Source organism: Dysidea avara, chromosome 2 (assembly GCF_963678975.1).
Source record: "Dysidea avara chromosome 2, odDysAvar1.4, whole genome shotgun sequence".
NCBI lineage: Eukaryota > Metazoa > Porifera > Demospongiae > Dictyoceratida > Dysideidae > Dysidea > Dysidea avara.
In genome coordinates this window covers 8,399,070-8,420,447 of record NC_089273.1, presented here as the reverse complement: position 1 = coordinate 8,420,447, position 21,378 = coordinate 8,399,070, and the positions used below count along the sequence as shown (strand labels likewise).

Sequence of the window (21,378 nt, the reverse complement as noted above, 5' to 3'; positions counted from 1 at the left end):
GATGGTTTAAGGAAACAAAACCTAACTACTAAACGATACTAGTCTAATTCTTACTATTCACACTGGCTAAACTCGAATCTGGTGGCATGACAAAACTGGTTACCACAATCGAACGTAAAGGTTAGTATTATTTAGAATATATTTGTTTTGTTGAATCATTGTCGAAGTGGACTACAGTTTAATCTGGGCTAAGATGGCACCAGACTAGTAAGGTGTATAAGTACGTTTATATATATGTAGACTAGAGTTGTGGCCACCCGCGTTGGCTTTTTCGATCGCCATTGGCTGCTTGTAAACATTATACGTATTGGTAACGTTATGGTCCACAATCGACCTTTACATGTCAGGCTATAAAAGGATTCGAGTGATCTGTGTAGTGTCTTTCCACCTATTAGGTGAGGTGTCGTAGTGGTCTTCGCCACCGGCACTTGTGCTATGCTGCACAAAACCGCAACCAGTGCAATATCTGTATATTGCACTGCGGTCCGTTGTGGTCTACAAAACCGCAACCAGTGCGTTATAAGTTATAATGCACTCGCTGCGGTCTGCAGCAGTGCAATATACAAATTATGGCACTGGCGGTGCCTTTGAACTGCCCACGCAGAGTGGTACATTTTGCCATAATTATGCTAAACATCCATATTATTTACTTTGTATGAGCATATTGCTCCTGTATTGTTTAACATGGCATTACATTATTACATCAACAAGCACGATACAAGTGCATCAGATTAGGTATCAAAGTGCATATTATGAAAATGTGGTACAACTGTACTGAAATACACTACCAGGTTATAATATAAATGATGTGATTACAATACTATTGTTATTATAGTTATGATGAGCAGTCAAATCGTCACTGATGAAGTTAAAAGATGCAATCTTTTGGTCTGATTTTGATTTCTATGAATGGTAGAGAATACCACTGGTTATTTAGCCGTATTGTTGTCCTGTGGTTGTATTGATTGTTGAGAAACATACGGGAACACCAGTTGTACCACCATCCACCAGCATTCCCACCAGCATCATGCACAGCACAATTGTAAACAGCGTGATCATTGTCTCTGTCCCTTGTGGTGAACTTCATCCCGTAGCTGAGTGAAAATGGATCAGTTGTATGTCCATCAAATTCTAATCTGCTTAGTCGATACTGATCAGTGGCTGGTCCTACTTTAAAGTTACTGTATGATAGATAACTTTTTGTTCCATTAGAAAATGTATAGTCAATACGTAGCTCCCACTGTCCTTTATTGGTCATGGTGTGCATTCCACGTAATCCAAGCCAAAATCCTCCAGTCAGACTACCAAATCCATCTTCATAATCTACCCAGTCTCTATTAAAGTCAACACTTTCATCTTGTCTCCTCTGAACAACTAACCATCCTCCTCCTCCTGAGGTAGTATCACAGTATACTCTAGTGTTGGAACACTTCACTCCACTAAAGTTACCAATAGTGTAGACTCCAGGACTATTTGCATTGAAATGTGTATTATTGTAGCCAAGACAACAGCAGCTTTTAATTGGTCCACCATTAGTTTGACACTCTCCATCAACCAGTACTATTCCAATAGCACTAACCACTAGTATTGAAATAGTGATAGTATTGATCATTGTAGACTTGTCAACATGATCAGCTGTAAACCGTTGATAGCACATTGGATCTGTGGTTTTATACTACTCTGTATTGCTTTATATAGTCAAGTACGTAACAATGTTGTTGTTGTTGCTGCAATGTAAAGTTACCAAATATGGTGTTTTATCTACAATGTCACCTATCCTTGTAGGTAATTATACTGTACCTCACATCTATGAATATATCATATATCAATCAGCCTACACATTCCTGTAATGTATACATGACTGATGAATCACATGTACTAATATGGTAATCATTCTATTACACATCATTTCTGTGACCCATTTTGGAAAATTAGTCTTAATGTCACATTTGACAACTCAAATAATTATTACCAAAATTAAGTATTCAAGCAGTTAATCAGCTTTGCAATGGTTACAATTGTTAGTCAGTTCCTCGAATTACTACATATTCTGAGAAATAATCTGACAGGTGCCAAACTGTCTCAATGGTAACACAGTGAATTGTAAATTTCACATGTGACATAGAGACTGATTTTTCAAAATCAGGTCGCATATGTACAGTGGAGGCATAAGAGGCCCAAGGAAAGTGCTTAGATTTGTATTCTTCAACAGAAATTCTTTGTGTTCTGGAGGTAAGCCACGTGGTAAATCTATTTATGGGTATTAGATTGTATACCATAATGGGTGAGTTTACGTAACAGTTTATTGTGTGCAACTGTATCAAATGTTTAGAAAAATCTAACAACAGAAATTGACACAATATTGTGCTTTTAAAATTAATGTTATCAACATGAAGCATTAGTTGGAGGTTACATAAAAAGCCTGGTCTGAATCCATGTTGACTAACATTAATGATATTGTGGGTGTTTAAATGGTCCATGATGGAATGAAATATGATGTGCTCCATAACTCTATAGCAGACAACAGTTGGCGATATTGGTTAATAATTGGAAGGAGTACTTTTGATCCCTTCTTTGAATACTGAAATGTGACCGGATTTGCGAAAAAGGGATCTTCCACACACATCCAATTTGCCAACTTTGACAATCCATAACTTCAGATTGGAAAGAGCTATTGACTTGAAATTTAGTCAGAAGTGAGCACCAGCATAGCTGAATAGATGGTGAAAATGTAAGGTTAACATGTTACTTGAACACCAAGTTAAGGTTTCCCAAAGTTATGAAATTGGATGTGTGTGGAAGACCCCTTTTCGCAAATCCGGTCACAAATAATGTTGGAGGTAAGCCAGTCAGATGGTAAAGTGTCTGAATTAAGTGATTGAGTGAATATCACTTGTAACACTGGAGTTACTTGTTCTGCAAAGGTTTTGAGGATCCATGTGAATATCATCTAGGCCAGCAGCTTTACTAAATTTGAGATTCTTTAGCTAGTAGAGTATCAATGTCAATGGTGTTAAATGTTATGTTGGGCGTGGAGCTTAAATATTGTCTATCTTCTCTGGTGAACACTGAGAAAAACTGCTCCCTAAGCGCTTCCACTTTTAGATGTCTGTGTAGTTTTCAAGCTGTTATTAACTTCAAGTGGTGCCACTGACTGGAAAATTCTATGAGATCTCTGTACTATAGTGACCAAAATCTCTTATCAAATTAAGTGTTGACAATAATTTTGCCTTAGAGATATAAATTATAGACAGCATTATGTGAAGTCTTGTACTGGATCCAGTCATTTTGATGTATTTTAGTTTTCCATTACATTTCAATGTTAGAAGAGGGAAATCTCATAGATAATTTATGCAAATTCAAACTATGTTATATATAGCAGCACTGCAGGTTCAAAATGCCATGTCTTATGATCCTAAAATTGGAGAGATTATTTGTGACATTCACACCTACAAACTAACACAAAATTGAAATAGCATGCTGATGTATAAATATGCGATTGCCCAGTGTCCCCCCACCCCCCCCCCCCCCCCCCACATATACAATGCAGATAAAAGCTATCATTTGAAAATATCAGATCTTGTGAACTATGTACATATGCAATGCTTTAAAAACTGTACAAGTTAACTTTAGACGTTGAAACCTGATAGTAATGTAAAATTCAGGTTGCTAGGAGTTGACAGTTATTATTTGTAGCAATGCCTTTTTATTAAATTTGTATAATTATTATTCCAATAGGTTGGTTATCTACTTATATTTTGTTTTGAGAGACATCTACATGTACTTACATGTATTAACATGTGAACTGATTTTTATTGAAGGTAAAATAGAGCAGGTGTTTGTGGTATAATAATGGAATGGTGATAAAGAGATACTGTATCTAAATTTGAAAGTGAAGGTCGATCAACTTGTTATGATTATAGTAAGAACAACAACGTTCAAAGTACAGTAAAATGTTGTTCATTTTTATTCACATAGATACATCCTCTTGTTTCATTTCAATATGTAATCCTACAATATTATTATACACAGTATAGTTTGTTTGTGTTTTATTAATTCTCTTTTAGAATGACAATGGCTAGGATCTTGATCTTCAATGCTACATGATTCATTTGTTGAAGGACATTAGCACTAACATAGTAGGTGCAATTAAGGGCTTTGATTTTGTTGTACAACATTCCAGTCAGTACTGTTGTAAAATTTTGTCCAAATGAAAGAATGGATATTATTTACTTCAGACAAGTATAATACGTGATGCTACTCATGGTAGCTTGTTTGGCATATCCTACAAACTGTAAGGCTACTGGTAACCACATCAACACTCTGCAACACTACTCACCAACTTGTATTTCACTTCTCATACTCAATTCATATTCCTTCCAGGAAAACATCATCTCCATAAAGACTTACTAGTCCAAGAAAGTATTTAATTTAACACTACAAGGATCCAGCCTACTGGAATTGTATGTCAACAACAATTTATTGCAGGTAATAGCAAGAGCTCATGTAAGTACTTTCAATTCTGACATTGTAAAAATGGAGTTTCTAACCACTAAAGGATGTGGATATTCTAACTTGCACATTGCTTTGAACATTTGTAAACTGTACATTTTCAGATGCTATGGTATTAAATTGTTTAGTTTCTTGTCAGTCCCTGGAATTGCACTATATAATTCTTTTAAGAAAGTTCTTTTGCTAAACATTACATCAAGCCATTTATTACATAATGCAAAACCGGACTAGAAGTGATAGTTATATGAAAACATACTATTATCATCACATAAGACATCCCACATTTAACTGCACAAATTAGCTTGGATAAACATTCCACAATCAACATAATCAATTTGCTAAACATTGACCTGAATGGAGATAAAGCCATAGAAGTTACTTGTATAAATTCCACAGGTAGAAATTTCATTACATTTATATACATAAAAAACTAAATGGAGCAGTGATCAAAGAGGATACTATTAATGTCAACATAATGTGTCTTTAATGATTTTTGTATTACCTAAAATCGATTTATACTGTCATCCATTTTCACAAAAGTCACTTTGAGTACATAAAAAGTACATTTCAAAGCAGTGGTGTAGCATTGTTTCAAATTTTAAAAGGCAATTCTTATCAAAGTTGTTATTTTACTCATCTTTCTTATCAAGACACACGGTAGTGTGTAGTGCGGCCCAAGAAGCCGGCGCGTAACACCCGTGAGTATATTGACAGGAAGAAAGAAAACGCAATTTTCGCACCTCCGTAGCTCTGTGCTTCCTTGATGAAACAAGACGATTTTTGCTGTGGACGTGCCCCCCAACTGCAGCACTCCACATTCCAAATTTGAGCGAAATCGCTTTAAGCGTTCCCGAGATATGCGACTTCAAAAATTGGCTCAGTTTCTTCGTGTTTTTTTTCTTCTTATTTTTCTTTTTCTTGTCGCACACTTACAAAAACTGCTATAAAACTCGAACGCCATATCCGATTGCCTTGAAATTTGGCACACAGAAGGGGGATATAAAGGAGCATCTCGGTACCAACTTTGGCTAGAATACGATAAACAGGCAAAGAGTTATGAGCGATTATTCACGAAAAATAACACCAATATGTTGTCACGCCTACAGGATAAACCGCGCATGGGAAGAAGCTAAAAATCGGTGGGTGAATAGGTTAACTATTGAACCTCAAACCTTTTGTGGTTTGAAAGAAATCGAGCTAAAAAACAGGAAGATACAACGAAAAAAGCAATAGTGTGTAACAATTACGCAATCGAGATTAGCTAATAAAAAAACGACTGCTTGCCACGTATACCAGATAAACCGCTTGGGGTAATGCTTTGAAAATCGTTGACCAGATGGAGTAATCATCTTAGAAAGGCTCATCAATGGTGTAGAAGAATCAGACTTAAAGCCACGGAGTTATAACACGAAATCCAACTTGGTGCAGCAAGTGCGAGATCGAGATACTCTAATAGAGCAGTCATCCTAATAGAGCAGTCACCCTGAAGAGAATTCAAGAGATCTGCTAGAAACAAGAAACCTGTATAGAGATCAGCTACACACAAGTCACCCTGTAGAGAGATCAGCTAGAAGAAGTTACCTTGTAGGGAGTTCATGCAACTATGGAAAGGGATAGTTTCAGCTAGAAAAAATCACCTTGTAGAGTTCAGCTACAAAGAAACCACCATGTAGAGAGTTCAGCTACAAACAAATCGCCCTGTGGAGAGATCAATAGAAGAAGTTACCTTGCAGAGAGTTCAGCTACAAAGAAACCATCATGTAGAGAGTTCAGCTACAAAAAAATCTCCCTGTAGAGAGATTAGCTAGAAGAAGTTACCTTGTAGAGAGTTCAGCTACAAAGAAACCATCATGTAGAGAGTTCAGCTACAAACAAATCTCCCTGTAGAGAGATCAGCTAGAAGAAGTTACCTTGTAGAGAGTTTAGCTTCAAACAAATCACCCTGTAGAAAGATGAGCTAGAAAAAGTTACCTTGTAGAGAGTTCAGTTACAAAGAAACCACCATGTAGAGAATTCAGCTACAAACTAGTGACCCTGTAAAGACATCAGCTAGAAGAAGTTACCTTGAGAGAGTTCAGCTACAAAGAAACCATTATTTAAAGAGCTCAGCTGCAAACAAATCACCTATACAGAATTCAGCTACAAACAAATCACCATGTAGAGAGACCAGCTAGAAGAAGTTATCTTGTAGATACTTCAGCTACAAGCAAATCTCCCTGTAGAGAGATCAGCTAGAAGAAGTTACCTTGTAGAGAGTTCAGCTACAAACAAATCACCCTGTAGAAAGATCAGCTAGAAGAAGTCACCTTGTAGAAAGTTCAGTTACAAAGAAGCCACCATGTAGAGAGTTCAGCTACAAACTAGTCACCTTGTAGAGACATCAGCTAGAAGAAGTTACCTTGTAGAGAGTTCAGCTACAAAGAAACCACCCTGTAGAGAGATCAGCTAGAAGAAGTTACCTTGTAGATCGTTCAGTTACAAACAAATCACCCTGTAGAGAGATCAGCTAGAAGAAGTTACCTTGTAGAGAGTTCAGCTACAAAGAAACCACCCTGTAGAGAGATCAGCTAGAAGAAGTTACCTTGTAGATCGTTCAGCTACAAACAATTCACCCTGTAGAGAGATCAGCTAGAAGAAGTTACCTTTTGGAGAGTTCAGCTACAAAGAAACCACCCTGTAGAGAGATCAGCTAGAAGAAGTTACCTTGTAGATCATTCAGCTACAAACAAATCACCCTGTAGAGAGATCAGTTAGAAGAAGTTACCTTGTAGAGAGTTCAGCTACAAAGAAACCACCATGTAGAGAGTTCAGCTGCAAAGAAATCACCCTGTATAAAATTCTGCCACAAACAAATTGCCCTGTAGAAAGATCAGTTAGAAGAAGTTACCTTGTAGAGAGTTGAGCTACAACAAAGAAACCATTATGTAAAGAGCTCAGCTGCAAACAAATCACCTGTACAGAATTCAGCTACGAACAAATCACCCTGTAGAGAGATCAGCTAGAAGAAGTTACCTTGTAGATAGTTCAGCAGCTACAAACAAATCTCCCTGTAGAGAGATCAGCTAGAAGAAATTACCTTGTAGAGAGTTCAGCTACAAAGAAACCACCATGTAGAGAGTTCAGCTGCAAAGAAATCACCCTGTAGAAAATTCTGCCAGAAACAAATTGCCCTGTAGAAAGATCAGTTATAAGAAGTTACCTTTTAGAGAGTTCAGCTACAAAGAACCATTCTGTAAAGAGCTCAGCTGCAAACAAATCACCTGTACAGAATTCAGCTACGAACAAATCATCCTGTAGAGAGATCAGCTAGAAGAAATTACCTTGTAGAGAGTTCAGCTACAAAGAAACCATTATTTAGAAAGTTCAGCTTCAAACAAATCACCTGTAGAGAGTTCAGCTACAAACAAATCTCCCTTTAGAGAGATCAGCTAGAAGAAGTTACCTTGTAGATAGTTCAGCTACAAACAAATCTCCCTGTAGAGAGATCAGCTAGAAGAAATTACCTTGTAGAGAGTTCAGCTACAAAGAAACCATCATTTAGAAAGTTCAGCTTCAAACAAATCTCCCTGTAGAGAGATCAGCTAGAAGAAGTTACCTTGTAGAGAGTGAAGCTACAAACAAATCATCCTATAGAAAGATCAGCTAGAAGAAGTCACCTTGTAGAAAGTTCAGTTACAAAGAAACCACCATGTAGAGAGTTCAGCTACAAATTAGCCACCTTGTAGAGACATCAGCTAGAAAAGTTACCTTGTAGAGAGTTCAGCTACAAACAAATCTCCCTGTAGAGAGATCAGCTAGAAGAAATTACCTTGTAGAGAGTTCAGCTACAAAGAAACCATTCTGTAAAGAGCTCAGCTGCAAACAAATCACCTGTACAGAATTCAGCTACAAACAAATCACCTGTAGAGAGTTCAGCTACAAACAAATCTCCCTGTAGAGAGATCAGCTAGAAGAAGTTACCTTGTAGAGAGTGAAGCTACAAACAAATCACCCTATTTAAAGGTCAGCTAGAAGAAGTCACCTTGTAGAAAGTTCAGTTACAAAAAGAAACCACCATGTAGAGAGTTCAGCTACAAACTAGTCATCTTGTAGAGACATCAGCTAGAAAAGTTACCTTGTAGAGAGTTCAGCTACAAAGAAACCATTCTGTAAAGAGCTCAGCTGCAAACAAATCACCTGTACAGAATTCAGCTACAAACAAATCACCCTGTAGAGAGATCAGCTAGAAGAAATTACCTTGTAGATAGTTCAGCTACTAACAAATCACCCTGTAGAGAGATCAGCTAGAAGAAGTTACCTTGTAGATAGTTCAGCTACAAACAAATCTCCCTGTAGAGAGATCAGCTAGAAGAAATTACCTTGTAGAGAGTTCAGCTACAAAGAAACCATCATGTAGAGAGTTCAGCTGCAATGAAATCACCACTGCCCAAATTTCAAGGCAATAGCTCTTTCCAATCTGAAGTTATCAATTGTCAAAGTTTGCAAATTGGATGTGTGGAAGGCCCCTTTTCGCAAATCCGGTCACATATGTATTATATGTGACCGGACTTACGAAAAAGGGTCTTACACACACATCCAATTCTATGAACTTGAATGACCATACCTTTGTGCTCAAAGAAGATACTAACCTGACGTTTTGTTCATGTATTAACCTATGTTGTTACTCATCACTGTCCAAATTTCAAGGCAATACTATTTTCCTATCTGACATTATGAACTGCCAAAGTTCGTAAATTGGATGTGTGTGGAAGACCCCTTTTCGCAAATCCGGTCACATATATATAATTTGTACATTTACTGATAAAATATTTAAAGTACATCTACTTCATCTTTTCTTCTTCCTGTAGTAAAGAAAAAAAACATAGGTTAAAAAAGTCCCAAAGCTGGCCATAGGCCGGCTTTGGGGTATATAAATACAAAAAGAAATGAAATCTAATCCAAAACAGCCAAGCTGTAAAAAAGGTGTGCGGCCCTCAGAAAGGCTATGGTGAAAAAAGATGTGAAATCCAAGGTGGTGGCCAAGAAATGGCTGTGATGGTAGGTTAATGGTAAAAATTTTAATAACGACAATTCAGGTGAATTTTTGTGCTGCTTTCACCATAGCCTTTCTGAGGGCCGCACACCTTTTTTACAGCTTGGCAGTTTTGGATTAGATTATCTCAAAAGTTGTAGTTTTCCAAACCTGAGTTCAGTTATGATATCCATAGCACATCTGGACACAGAAGTTGTTTCACCATCCCTCCACTAGTTTTACAAATCATCAGCTCCCTCATTTTGTGCAATCACTGAAACTAAACATGCAATATGGTTAGGAGGAGCACAATATTAGTATTAGAAGGACCTGTCATATTTACAAAAAATAAAAAGTCGTGTACCAGTAATAGAATGTGTGAAGAAAAATGCTATTACTTATATGAGTACAGTGAAATTTTCACTTAATCATGCATTAGCTTACATTGTCACACTTGATTACATTAGTATAATGGAGATACTGCACTTATTATTAGTGAAAATAGCTTTGAAGTGGCATTTAGTACACAACATAATTATGTTTATGAAACTTGACATTGAAACAGATACACTGTGTTTATTTAATCAGTACATCACAAAGAAAATGAGCATTGTACACTAAGGTAATCAGCCAGCACTTAAAATGCAACACTACAACTACTCAGTCTTATTAATAGACAACTGTGGCATGCATTTGTCTATCAGAAGATTTCCACTTTCTTATTGTGACTGGATAAGTGATTCAGTATTCATTGAATCAGATAATTTTTTGAAGTAAATAAATATATTGTGCAATATGTCAACAACTCATAGATATTTCAATGGACTAAATCTTCAGGTATTTGCTACTGTAAAGATAGTCAACATTACAACTGCTCACCTGACGAGCTGGGACCCGTTTACCCTGGACAAATATATAGCTTAAACTTGTTATATATTTTACATCCTCAGCATTGGTTAAAATTGATACGTAGTTCAGGAAATTGAGCATGTAAAAGTCACAGTATAATTGATTAAACGCAGCTGATTTTTAACACTTGTATCTACTTTAATTACAATATATTACATAAGAAAGGAGGAAGCTGTAACATATATCACTGATGGAATCACACTGATTTTAAAGTTTTACCTGCAATACTCTCCCAGAGTTATGTTTACGCAACATATATGTAAGGTTAAACTTTCTCCATGCCTTATAGGGATTGCACTAAACGAAATTTTATTTAAAAATCTGTCAGTATGATTCAATTTTAAAGCCAATTGTAGCTTCCACAGACAATTGCAACATATTAGATTCTCAAACAATTCTATGTTCAGCTAATAGCTGGATAACAGGAAAAACAAGTAAAGTTTGTAGTCACACTTATGATGTGTCCATGCATTGTCTGTTTGATTACTGTCTACCTCACTACTCACACCTTGACCTCTCTGATCCTGACTCTCAATGTCAGTTTGATAGGAATGGTATGTTGTGTGCAAGATGTAAGGATATCATGATCAGTACTGTGTTTGGAACTTCTCAGTGTAAACATTTAACAATACCTTTTATCCTTATAGGATTTGTGTTTGTGATCTTTCTGTTTATTTCTAGCTTCACTTTTGCTGATTTACATATAATTTTCTATGCTAATATTGTGAGTAGTAATGGTGCTATTTGTTTTTCCGATTTACAATCCAATGAATTACACATAAATTATGTGATTATTTCCTTGATTTAGGCAATGCAGTGTGTCCTTACAATGATATGGATGACTATGTAAAGATGTGGCTACAGTTGATATTTCCCTTTTATATACCTCATCTGTATTGCTACATTGCTCATCATAAGTTACAAGTCGATACTGTACTAGAATACAGAGGCTCACCGCACACAGAGCACTACCAGTTCTTGCTACACTATTCCTATTGTCCTATACTAAGATAATACGTACTGTATCCAGTGTCTTGCTCTCTTATTCGACAATAACTAGTCTTCCCAGTAAAAACACTACACTGTTGTGGTCAGTTGATACAGAAATTCAACTGTTTGGACTATATAAAGTTCATCATTCTGTTCATTGTGTGTTTTGTTCTATATATTCCTCATACTATTACCATTCAATGCAGTCCTAATAATATTTACAAGGACTTTGTCACAATTTAAATTTATAAATTAATTTAAGCCATTACTGGATGTCTATCAAGGGCCATATAAGGACAGATTCTATTACTGGACTGGTTCACAACTGTTGTTAAGAGCAGTATTTTTTGGAATATCAACTCTTAATAGGAGTACTAATATGATGATAGATACAGTGTTCTTGTACTTGGAGTAGTGGAGTGTATACACGAAACAAGTTATACCTATTGAAATACAAAACAAAGAACCATCAAGAATTAATTCTAGTTTTTAAAAACCAAGCACTTTTTAGTTTCAATTTACACCACTTCTAACTCAGTTGTAGTTAACATACTGGTTGGTATTGCACTGACACAGTTTGTGGCATTTACAGTTTACCAAAGTGCATTGTTTGGAAAAGTCGAAGAATCAATTTGCATACTTTTGTTAAGTGAATTAATCCTTGCATGGCTTTTAGAGATTTTACCCTCACACATGCACCTGAAGAATCTTAACAAACTTTACAATTATGCAGCGCAGTTCTTGATGTTGCACATGACTATATACAAGGAATTTCAAGAACTGCTAATTGGATTGGATGAATAATTATTATCTTAGATAGTCAATTCACATATAACCTTCTGCATATGCCAGCTAATCACAGTTCATTGAACATTTTGATATTAGGAAAGTGTTCATACACAACATTTTACTTGCAATGATTTTAGTAGTGATTTGCATAGAGATGATCAGGTAGTAATACCTCAATTACATTCAATAATAACCCCAATGATATGATCATAATGATCCGTGTCCTTCATACTGTCATGCTGTGGAAATGTCATGTGGACATCATGCCATGGGCATCATGCCATGGGCATCATGCCATGGGCATCATGCTATGGGAATCATGTTATGGGCATCATGCCATCATTTTGATTCTTTATTAAAATGAACATACTTGGAAGATCTTACCATTGATTGATTGTTCTATTAGAGTGTTTGGTTGTTCTGTTAAAAAAAATGTATAATACAAAAGGTATACATGTAGGTAAAAAAAAAATCAAAAAAAAAATTACATCCCACCATATAACAAGCCATATCACAATACTGGAATTATGGAATCTTTGCATTCTATAGTTTATAGTATAAAAAATTTTGATTAAAAAAGGAATTCTGCATCATTGTAGACCATTGCTTGCTTACATCATTATGCTCAAAATTGTGATGGTATTATCACTTGTAAATTACACAAATGCACTAATGCTTGCACACAATGTACAACATCCGATGACCTTTTACTGATGTCATCTCTGAAATTTGCTAGACACCTAGTGGAAATATTGTAATCTGTTATAGTTGCACAACAAAGATGAAAGTTATACACACTAAGTAATATTCTTGCAAATCATACATTCTACACAATTTTATTAAGACAAGTGCTTGCAGATGTGTTTGACAACTGGATGAAGGGAAAGGGAGACATAGCAATACCTAGGGCTTAACAGTAATCCATCTCTGAGGAATCATTGCTGGAGCAATGGGAAATTGATCTTGCTTCCCAGATGCATATTGTGACATATCAATGTAATGTAAAGCACTGCAATATGTGTCAAATCAATGCTACACTGTACTGTATGCCATTGAGCTGTGGTGGGAAAGCAAATCATGGTGATAGTATGTCAGCTCATGCTACTGGTTGTTGCAAAAACTAGAAGGGTAAAAGAAGCTATTCCAAACACATATGCCATATGCCATATTTTATGTACATATGCCATATTTTCCCATATATTTTTTGCATCTAATTGAAATATTCTTTTTTTAGCTGGATGGAAAGTGTTTTGTATGAACCACCCATTTTGTCAGTTCAACAACTTCTTAGCAAAAGCTAGAAATATAAGTTTCCATATAATTATTGATCTTGTTTATAAAAACAACAACATTGCCACAACATTGCCATTTATATTCCATGTGCCAATAAATAACCTTATTTTTCATGTCCTTTTCTGCTCCAATTTTTTTTCTACTTAATTGTAGCTGAATGTTGTGGCTACCCAATGAAATACCAAAGATTGCCAATAAAAGCACCATATGTTTGGTAAAAATATTTTGTATATTTAAATCTATCACAATCCCAAGTGGATTATGCTACGTATGATCACACCAGTGATTTCAATTTGATTGCTTAAGGCATACTGGAAATATAAAGCAATACATGGAGTAGTGTAAATTGATTGTGCAAATACTTGGGAGATTAATTGTTAACACTTTGATCATTATTACTGTAGTTTCATGCTAGACCACTGAAGGCAATGTATATGACTCAAGTGTAGGAAATTTGTTTGGCACAAGTCTCCTATTTGATGACACTCATGACAGCAGTACTCTACTTTGAATAACATGTTTGTTTGTGCTGTACATATTTAAATTACTGTATATGGTGTGTTCTTGTGTGTCGTTTGAATTAAATGGGAGTGATGACACTAATAATGCTAAATTAACATGTGGTACAACTCTACTAAATTACACTACCAGATTATAATATACATGATGCGATTACAATACTAATAGCTACAAGATAATCAGTCAAATAACACACAACATCACTGATGAAGTTAAATGATGCAATTCTTTGATCTCATTTTGATTTCTATGAATGGTAGAGGATACCACATGTTATAAAAGCGTATTGTTTGGTTGTGGTTGTACTGATGGTTGAGATGAATGATGGAGCAACATGCATACCACCATCCACCAGCATTACCACCATGACCTTGCACTGCACAATTATCATTACACAGATCATTGTCCCTGTCCCTAGTGGTGAACTTCATCCCATTTATGTATGAGAATGGGTTAGTTGTAACTCCATCAAACCCTGATATGGTTAATGGATACTGTTCAGTGGCTGGTCCTATTCTAAAGTTACTGTATGACAGATAACCTTTTGTTTCATTAGTAAATGTATAGTCAATACGTAGCTCCCACTGTCCTCGATTGGTGAGGCAATGGATCGCACGAAGACCGTACCAAAACTCTCCAATCAGGCTACCAAATCCATCTTCATAATCTACCCAGTCTCTATTAAAGTCGACGCTTCCATCTTGTCTCCTCTGAATAACTAACCATCCTCCTCCAGCTGTGAGAGTGTCACAAAATCCATTAACTACCGTTTTGCAATTTCCACAAAAGTTTTTAATTGAATATACTTCAGGTTTCTTGAACGTGTGTCTGAATTTCAATTTCCCATATCCAAGCTCACAACAATTCTCAATCAGGCAATCATCTCCGATCACACAATTACTAATGCAAAGAGCATCAGCTACTACTACTACTACTCCTAGTGATAGAATTGTTATAAGAACAGTATTGATCATTATAGAATTGTTAACATTGACTAACTGTACAATGTTGATAGCACATCAGAACAGTGTTTTATAGTACTCAGCATTTCCTTACCTAGTCATGTTTGAACATTGTTATAAAGCTACATTCCACCTAATATGGTGCTAGCTTTGTACTGTATTAACCACAAAATTATAACTATCCTTGTTAGGTAAAATACGAGTAATTTAGTTACTATCACACATGTATGAATATATCATATACCAATCAGCCTACACATTCCTGTAATGTGTACATGACTGATGAATATCATGTACTAATATGGCAATCATTCCAATACCAGACATCCTATCAACATCAGCTGTACTGTATGATACACTCCAGTAGTAATGAGCTTCAGTTTAAGCTACTTTACAGTACATGCATATAATTATAAAGACTTTGCATAGAATTTTAATGATTAAAGGACATCAAAATGTAATTATAATCTAAAACAGCCTTTATATATACACATTATACAGTCCTATGTATCATATTTTTATTTCTTTTGATTTCACATTTTTTTTACCCTGGTTTTTTGTAGCTGCACCCTTTTTCACAGCTTGGCTGTTTTTTATTATTGTAATATATAAGATTTTTATCTTGACCTGCAGCAGATACTGAATCACATTTGCTGAGCTTGTGCTACTCAATTTTTGTAAGGCATACATGATATCCACTACATGATCAATTATTTTCAAAAGTACACTGTAAAATATTGATGTTACTAGCTGTTCTCTCTACAGGGTGACATATTTCTAGCTGACCTCTCTAGACGGTGTCTACAGGGTAATTAGTTTCAAGCCGAGCTCTCTACAGGGTGACTTGTTCTTAGACTAGCTGATTTTTCTATTGAGTGATTTGTTTCAAGCTGATCTATCTACAGAGTGATTTGAAATATAGCTGATCTCTCTACAGGGTGACTTATTTTCTGCTGATCTCTCTACAGGGTGACTTGTTTCTAGCTGATTTCTCTACAGGGTGACTTGTTTCTAGCTGATTTCTCTACAGGGTGACTTCTTTCTAGTTGAACTCTCTATAGGGTGACTTATTTCTACCCGATCTCTATACAGAGTGATTTGTTTCTAGCTGAACTCTCTACTGAGATTTGTTTGTAGCTGAACTCTTCCCAGGGTAACTTGATTCCAGTTTATCTCTCTACATGGTGACTTTGCTTATAGCCGCATGAACTCTCTCTAACAGTGACTTGTTTCTAGCTGATCTGTACAAGGCTGCTTGTTTCTACTGAATTCTCTACAGGGTGACTCGAAACGTAGCTGAACTCTCTGGAGGGTGCTAGCTGATCTCTCTACAGGGTGATTTGTTTTTAGTTGATCTCTCTACATGGTGATTTACTTCTAGCTGATCTCTCTAGAGTGTGATTTGTTTCTGGCTGATCTCTCTATGTAGCTGGACTCTCTTCAGAATGACTTGTTGTAGCTGAACTATCTACAAAGTGACTTGATTGTATATAGCTGAATTCCGATTTGTTTGTATCTGAACTCTGTATAGGATCAAAACACACGGTAGTGTGTCGTGCGGCCTAAGAAGCCGGCGCGTAACACTCGTGAGTATATTGACAGGAAGAAAGAAAACGCAATTTTCGCACCTCCGTAGCTCTGTGTTTCCTTGATGAAACAAGACGATTTTTGCTGTGGACACTCCCTCCACAGTCAGCACTCCGCATTCCAAATTTGAGCGAAATCGCTTTAAGCGTTCCCGAGATATTCGACTTCAAAAATTGGCTTAGTTTTTCTTCGTTTTTTTCTTCTTATTTTTCTTCCTCTTTTCGCACACTTACAAAAACTGCTATAAAACGCGAACGCCATATCCGATCGCCTTGATTTGGCACACAGCAGGGGGGTATAAAGGCGCATCTTTGTACCAACTTTGGCTGGAATACGATAAACAGGCAAAGAGTTATGAGCGATTATTCAAGAAAAATAACACCAATATGTAGTCACGCCTACAGGGTAAACCGCGTATGGGAAGAAGCTGAAAATCGGTGGGTAAATAGGTTAACTATTGAACCTCACACCTTTTGTGGTTTGAAAGAAATCGAGCTAAAAACCAGGAAGATACTACGAAAAAACCAACAGTGTGTAACAATTACGCAATCGAGATTAGCTAATAAAAAACGACTGCTTGCCACGCCTACCAGGTAAACCGCTTGGGGTAATGCTTTGAAAATCGCTGTACAGATGGAGTTATCATCTTAGAAAAGCTCTTCAATGGTGTAGAAGAATCAGACTTAAAGCCACGGAGTTATAACACGAAATCCAACTTGGTGTAGCAAGTGCAAGATCGAGATACTCTAATAGAGCAGTCATCCTAATAGAGCAGTCACCCGAAGAGAATTCAAGAGATCAGTTAGAAACAAGTAACCCGTATAGAGATCAGCTGCAAACAAGTCACCCTGTAGAGAGATCAGCCACAAACAATTCACCCTGTAGAGAGATCAGCTAGAAGAAGTTACCTTGTAGGGAATTCATGCAACTATAGAAAGAGATAATTCATCTAGAAGAAATCACCTTGTAGAGTTCAGCTACAAAGAAACCTTAATGTAGAGAGTTCAGCTACAAACAAATCGCCCTGTAGAGAGATCAGCTAGGAGAAGTTTCCTTGTAGAGAGTTCAGTTACAAAGAAACCACCATGTAGAGAATTCATTTACAAACTAGTGACCCTGTAGAGACATCAGCTAGAAGAAGTTACGTTGTAAAGAGCTCAGCTACATAGAAACCATTCTGTAAAGAACTCAGCTGCAAACAAATCACCTGTACAGAATTCAGCTACAAACAAATCACCCTGTAGAGAGATCAGCTAGAAGAAGTTACCTTGTTGATAGCTCAGCTACAAACAAATCACCCTGTAGAGAGATCAGCTAGAAGAAGTTACCTTGTAGAGAGTTCAGCTACAAAGAAACCATCATGTGGAGAGTTCAGCTGCAAACAAATCACCTGTAGAGAGTTCAGCTACAAACAAATCTCCCTGTATATAGAGAGATCAGCTAGGAGAAGTTTCCTTGTAGAGAGTTCAGTTACAAAGAAACCACCATGTAGAGAATTCGTTTACAAACTAGTGAGCTTGTAGAGACATCAGCTAGAAGAAGTTACCTTGTAAAGAGTTCAGCTATATAGAAACCATTCTGTAAAGAGCTCAGCTGCAAACAAACCACCTGTACAGGATTCAGCTACAAACAAATCACCCTGTAGAGAGATCAGCTAGAAGAAGTCACCTTGTAGAGAGTTCAGCTACAAAGAAACCATCATGTGGAGAGTTCAGCTGCAAACAAATCACCTGTAGAGAGTTCAGCTACAAACCAATCTCCCTGTAGAGAGATCAGCTAGAAGAAGTTACCTTGTAGAGAGTTCAGTTACAAAGAAACCACCATGTAGAAAGTTCAGCTACAAACTAGTGACCTTGTGGAGACATCAGCTTGAAGAAGCTACCTTGTAGAGAGTTCAGCTACAAAGAAACCATTCTGTAATAAGCTCAGCTGCAAACAAATCACCTGTACAGAATTCAGCTACAAACAAATCAGCCTGTAGAAAGATCAGCTAGAAGAAGTCACCTTGTAGAGAGTTCAGCTATAAAGAAACCACCATCTAGGGAGTTCAGCTAGAAGAAGTCACCTTGTAGAGAGTTCAGCTACGAAGAAACCATCATGAAGAGAGTTCAGCTGCAAACAAATCTCCCTGTAGAGAGTTTAGTTAGAAGAAGTTACCTTGTAGAGAGTTCAGCTACAAAGAAACCATTCTGTAAAGAGCTCAGCTGCAAACAAATCACCTGTACAGAATTCAGCTGCAAACAAATCACCCTGTAGAGAGATCAGCTAGAAGAAGTTACCTTGTAGAGAGTTCAGCTACAAATTTAAAGAAACCATCATGTGGAGAGTTCAGCTGCAAACAAATCACCTGTAGAGAGTTCAGCTACAATGAAACCACCATGTAGGGAATTCAGCTAGAAGAAGTTACCTTGTAGAGAGTTCAGCTACAAAAAAACCATCATGAAGAGAATTCAGCTACAAATAAATCACCCTAAGAAACCACCATATAGAGAGTTCAGATGCAAACAAATCACCCTGTAGAAAAATCAGCTACAAACAAATCACCCTGTAGAAAGATCAGCTAGAAGAAGTCACCTTGTAGAGAGTTCAGCTACAAAGAAACCACCATCATGAAGAGAGTTCAGCTGCAAACAAATCTCCCTGTAGAGAGTTCAGATAGAAGAAGTTACCTTGTAGAGAGTTCAGCTACAAAGAAACCATTCTGTAAAGAGCTCAGCTGCAAACAAATCACCTCTATAGAATTCAGCTACAAACAAATCACCCTGTAGAGAGATCAGCTAGAAGAAATTACCTTGTAGAGAGTTCAGCTACAGTAAAAAGAAACCACCATGTAGAGAGTTCAGCTGCAAAGAAATCACCCTGTAGAAAATTCTGCCACAAACAAATTGCCCTGTAGAAATATCAGTTAGAAGAAGTTATCTTGTAGAGAGTTCAGCTACAATGAAACCACCATGTAGAGTGTTCAGCTAGAAGAAATTACCTTGTAGAGAATTCAGTTACAAAGGAACCATCATCTAGATAGCTCAGCTGCAAACAAATCACCTGTAGAGAGTTCAGCTACAAATAAATCACCCCGTAGAGAGATCAGCTAGAAGAAGTTACCTTGTTGATAGCTCAGCTACAAACAAATCACCCTGTAGAGAGATCAGCTATAAGAAGTTACCTTGTTGATAGCTCAGCTACAAACAAATCACCCTGTAGAGAGATCAGCTAGAAGAAGTTACCTTGTAGAGAGTTCAGCTACAAAGAAACCATCATGTGGAGAGTTCAGCTGCAAACAAATCACCTGTAGAGAGTTCAGCTACAAACCAATCTCCCTGTAGAGAGATCAGCTAGAAGAAGTTACCTTGTACAGAGTTCAGTTACAAAGAAACCATCATGTAGAAAGTTCAGCCACAAACCAGTGACCTTTTGGAGACATCAGCTAGAAGAAGCTACCTTGTAGAGAGTTCAGCTACAAAGAAACCATTCTGTAAAGAGCTCAGCTGCAAACAAATCACCTGTACAGAATTCAGCTACAAACAAATCAGCCTGTAGAAAGATCAGCTAGAAGAAGTCACCTTGTAGAGAGTTCAGCTACAAGAAACCACCATGTAGGGAGTTCAGCTAGAAGAAGTTACTTTGTAGAGAGTTCAGCTACGAAGAAACCATCATGAAGAAAGTTCAGCTGCAAACAAATCTCCCTGTAGAGAGATCAGCTAGAAGAAGTTACCTTGTAGAGAGTTTAGCTGCAAATTTAAAGAAACCATCATGTGGAGAGTTCAGCTGCAAATAAATCACCTGTAGAGAGTTCAGCTACAAGGAAACTACCATGTAGGGAATTCAGCTAGAAGAAGTTACCTTGTAGAGAGTTCAGCTACAAAGAAACCATCATGTAGAGAGTTCAGCTGCAAACAAATCTCCCTGTAGAGAGTTCAGCTACAAAGAAGCCACCATATAAAGAGTTCAGATGCAAACAAATCAGAAAAATCAGCCACAAACAAATCACCCTGTAGAAAGATCAGCTAGAAGAAGTCACCTTGTAGAGAGTTCAGCTACAAAGAAACCATCATGAAGAGAGTTCAGCTGCAAACAAATCTCCCTGTAGAGAGTTCAGACAGAAGAAGTTACCTTGTAGAGAGTTCAGCTACAAAGAAACCATTCTGTAAAGAGCTCAGCTGCAAACAAATCACCTCTATAGAATTCAGCTACAAACAAATCACCCTGTAGAGAGATCAGCTAGAAGAAATTACCTTGTAGAGAGTTCAGCTACAGTAAAAAGAAACCACCATGTAGAGAGTTCAGCTGCAAAGAAATCACCCTGTAGGAAATTCTGCCACAAACAAATTGCCATGTAGAAAGATCAGTTAGAAGAAGTTATCTTGTAGAGAGTTCAGCTACAATGAAACCACTATGTAGAGTGTTCAGCTAGAAGAAATTACCTTGTAGAGAGTTCAGCTACAAAGAATCCATCATCTAGATAGTTCAGCTACAAACAAATCACCTGTAGAGAGTTCAGCTACAAACAAATCTCCCTGTAGAGAGATCAGTTAGAAGAAGCTACTTTGTAGAGAGTTCAGCTACAAAGAAACCATTCTGTAAAGAGCTCAGCAGCAACAAAATCACCTGTACAGAATCCAGCTACAAATAAATCACCCTGTAGAGAGAACAGCTAGAAGAAGTTACCTTGTTGATAGTTCAGCTACAAAGATCAGCTAGAAGAAGTTGCCTTGAAGAGTGTTAAGTTACACAGAAACCACCATGGACAGTTCTGTAATAAATATATGTATTATATATATATAATTTGTACATTTACTGATAACATCA

The 21,378-nt window shown here is 36.9% G+C and overlaps 2 protein-coding genes across 2 annotated transcripts; both read right to left on the bottom strand.

The window, feature by feature from the left end:
- Positions 1 to 868: 868 nt before the first annotated feature.
- LOC136247761 (fibrinogen C domain-containing protein 1-B-like) lies at positions 869 to 1,657 on the bottom strand. The gene has a single exon (XM_066039587.1). The coding sequence runs from the start codon at positions 1,655 to 1,657 to the stop codon at positions 869 to 871; it is 789 nt and encodes a 262-aa protein (XP_065895659.1).
- Positions 1,658 to 14,235: 12,578 nt separating this feature from the next.
- LOC136247760 (fibrinogen C domain-containing protein 1-B-like) lies at positions 14,236 to 14,997 on the bottom strand. The gene has a single exon (XM_066039586.1). It carries the CDS (start codon positions 14,995 to 14,997, stop codon positions 14,236 to 14,238), a length of 762 nt encoding a protein of 253 aa, XP_065895658.1.
- Between the last annotated feature and the right edge of the window lie 6,381 nt (positions 14,998 to 21,378).

What these genes read in the sequence shown, in the direction of transcription:
- LOC136247761 (XM_066039587.1), bottom strand. Translation starts at nt 1,657, where the DNA reads ATGTGCTATCAACGGTTTACAGCTGATCATGTTGACAAGTCTACAATG.
- LOC136247760 (XM_066039586.1), bottom strand. Translation starts at nt 14,997, where the DNA reads ATGATCAATACTGTTCTTATAACAATTCTATCACTAGGAGTAGTAGTA.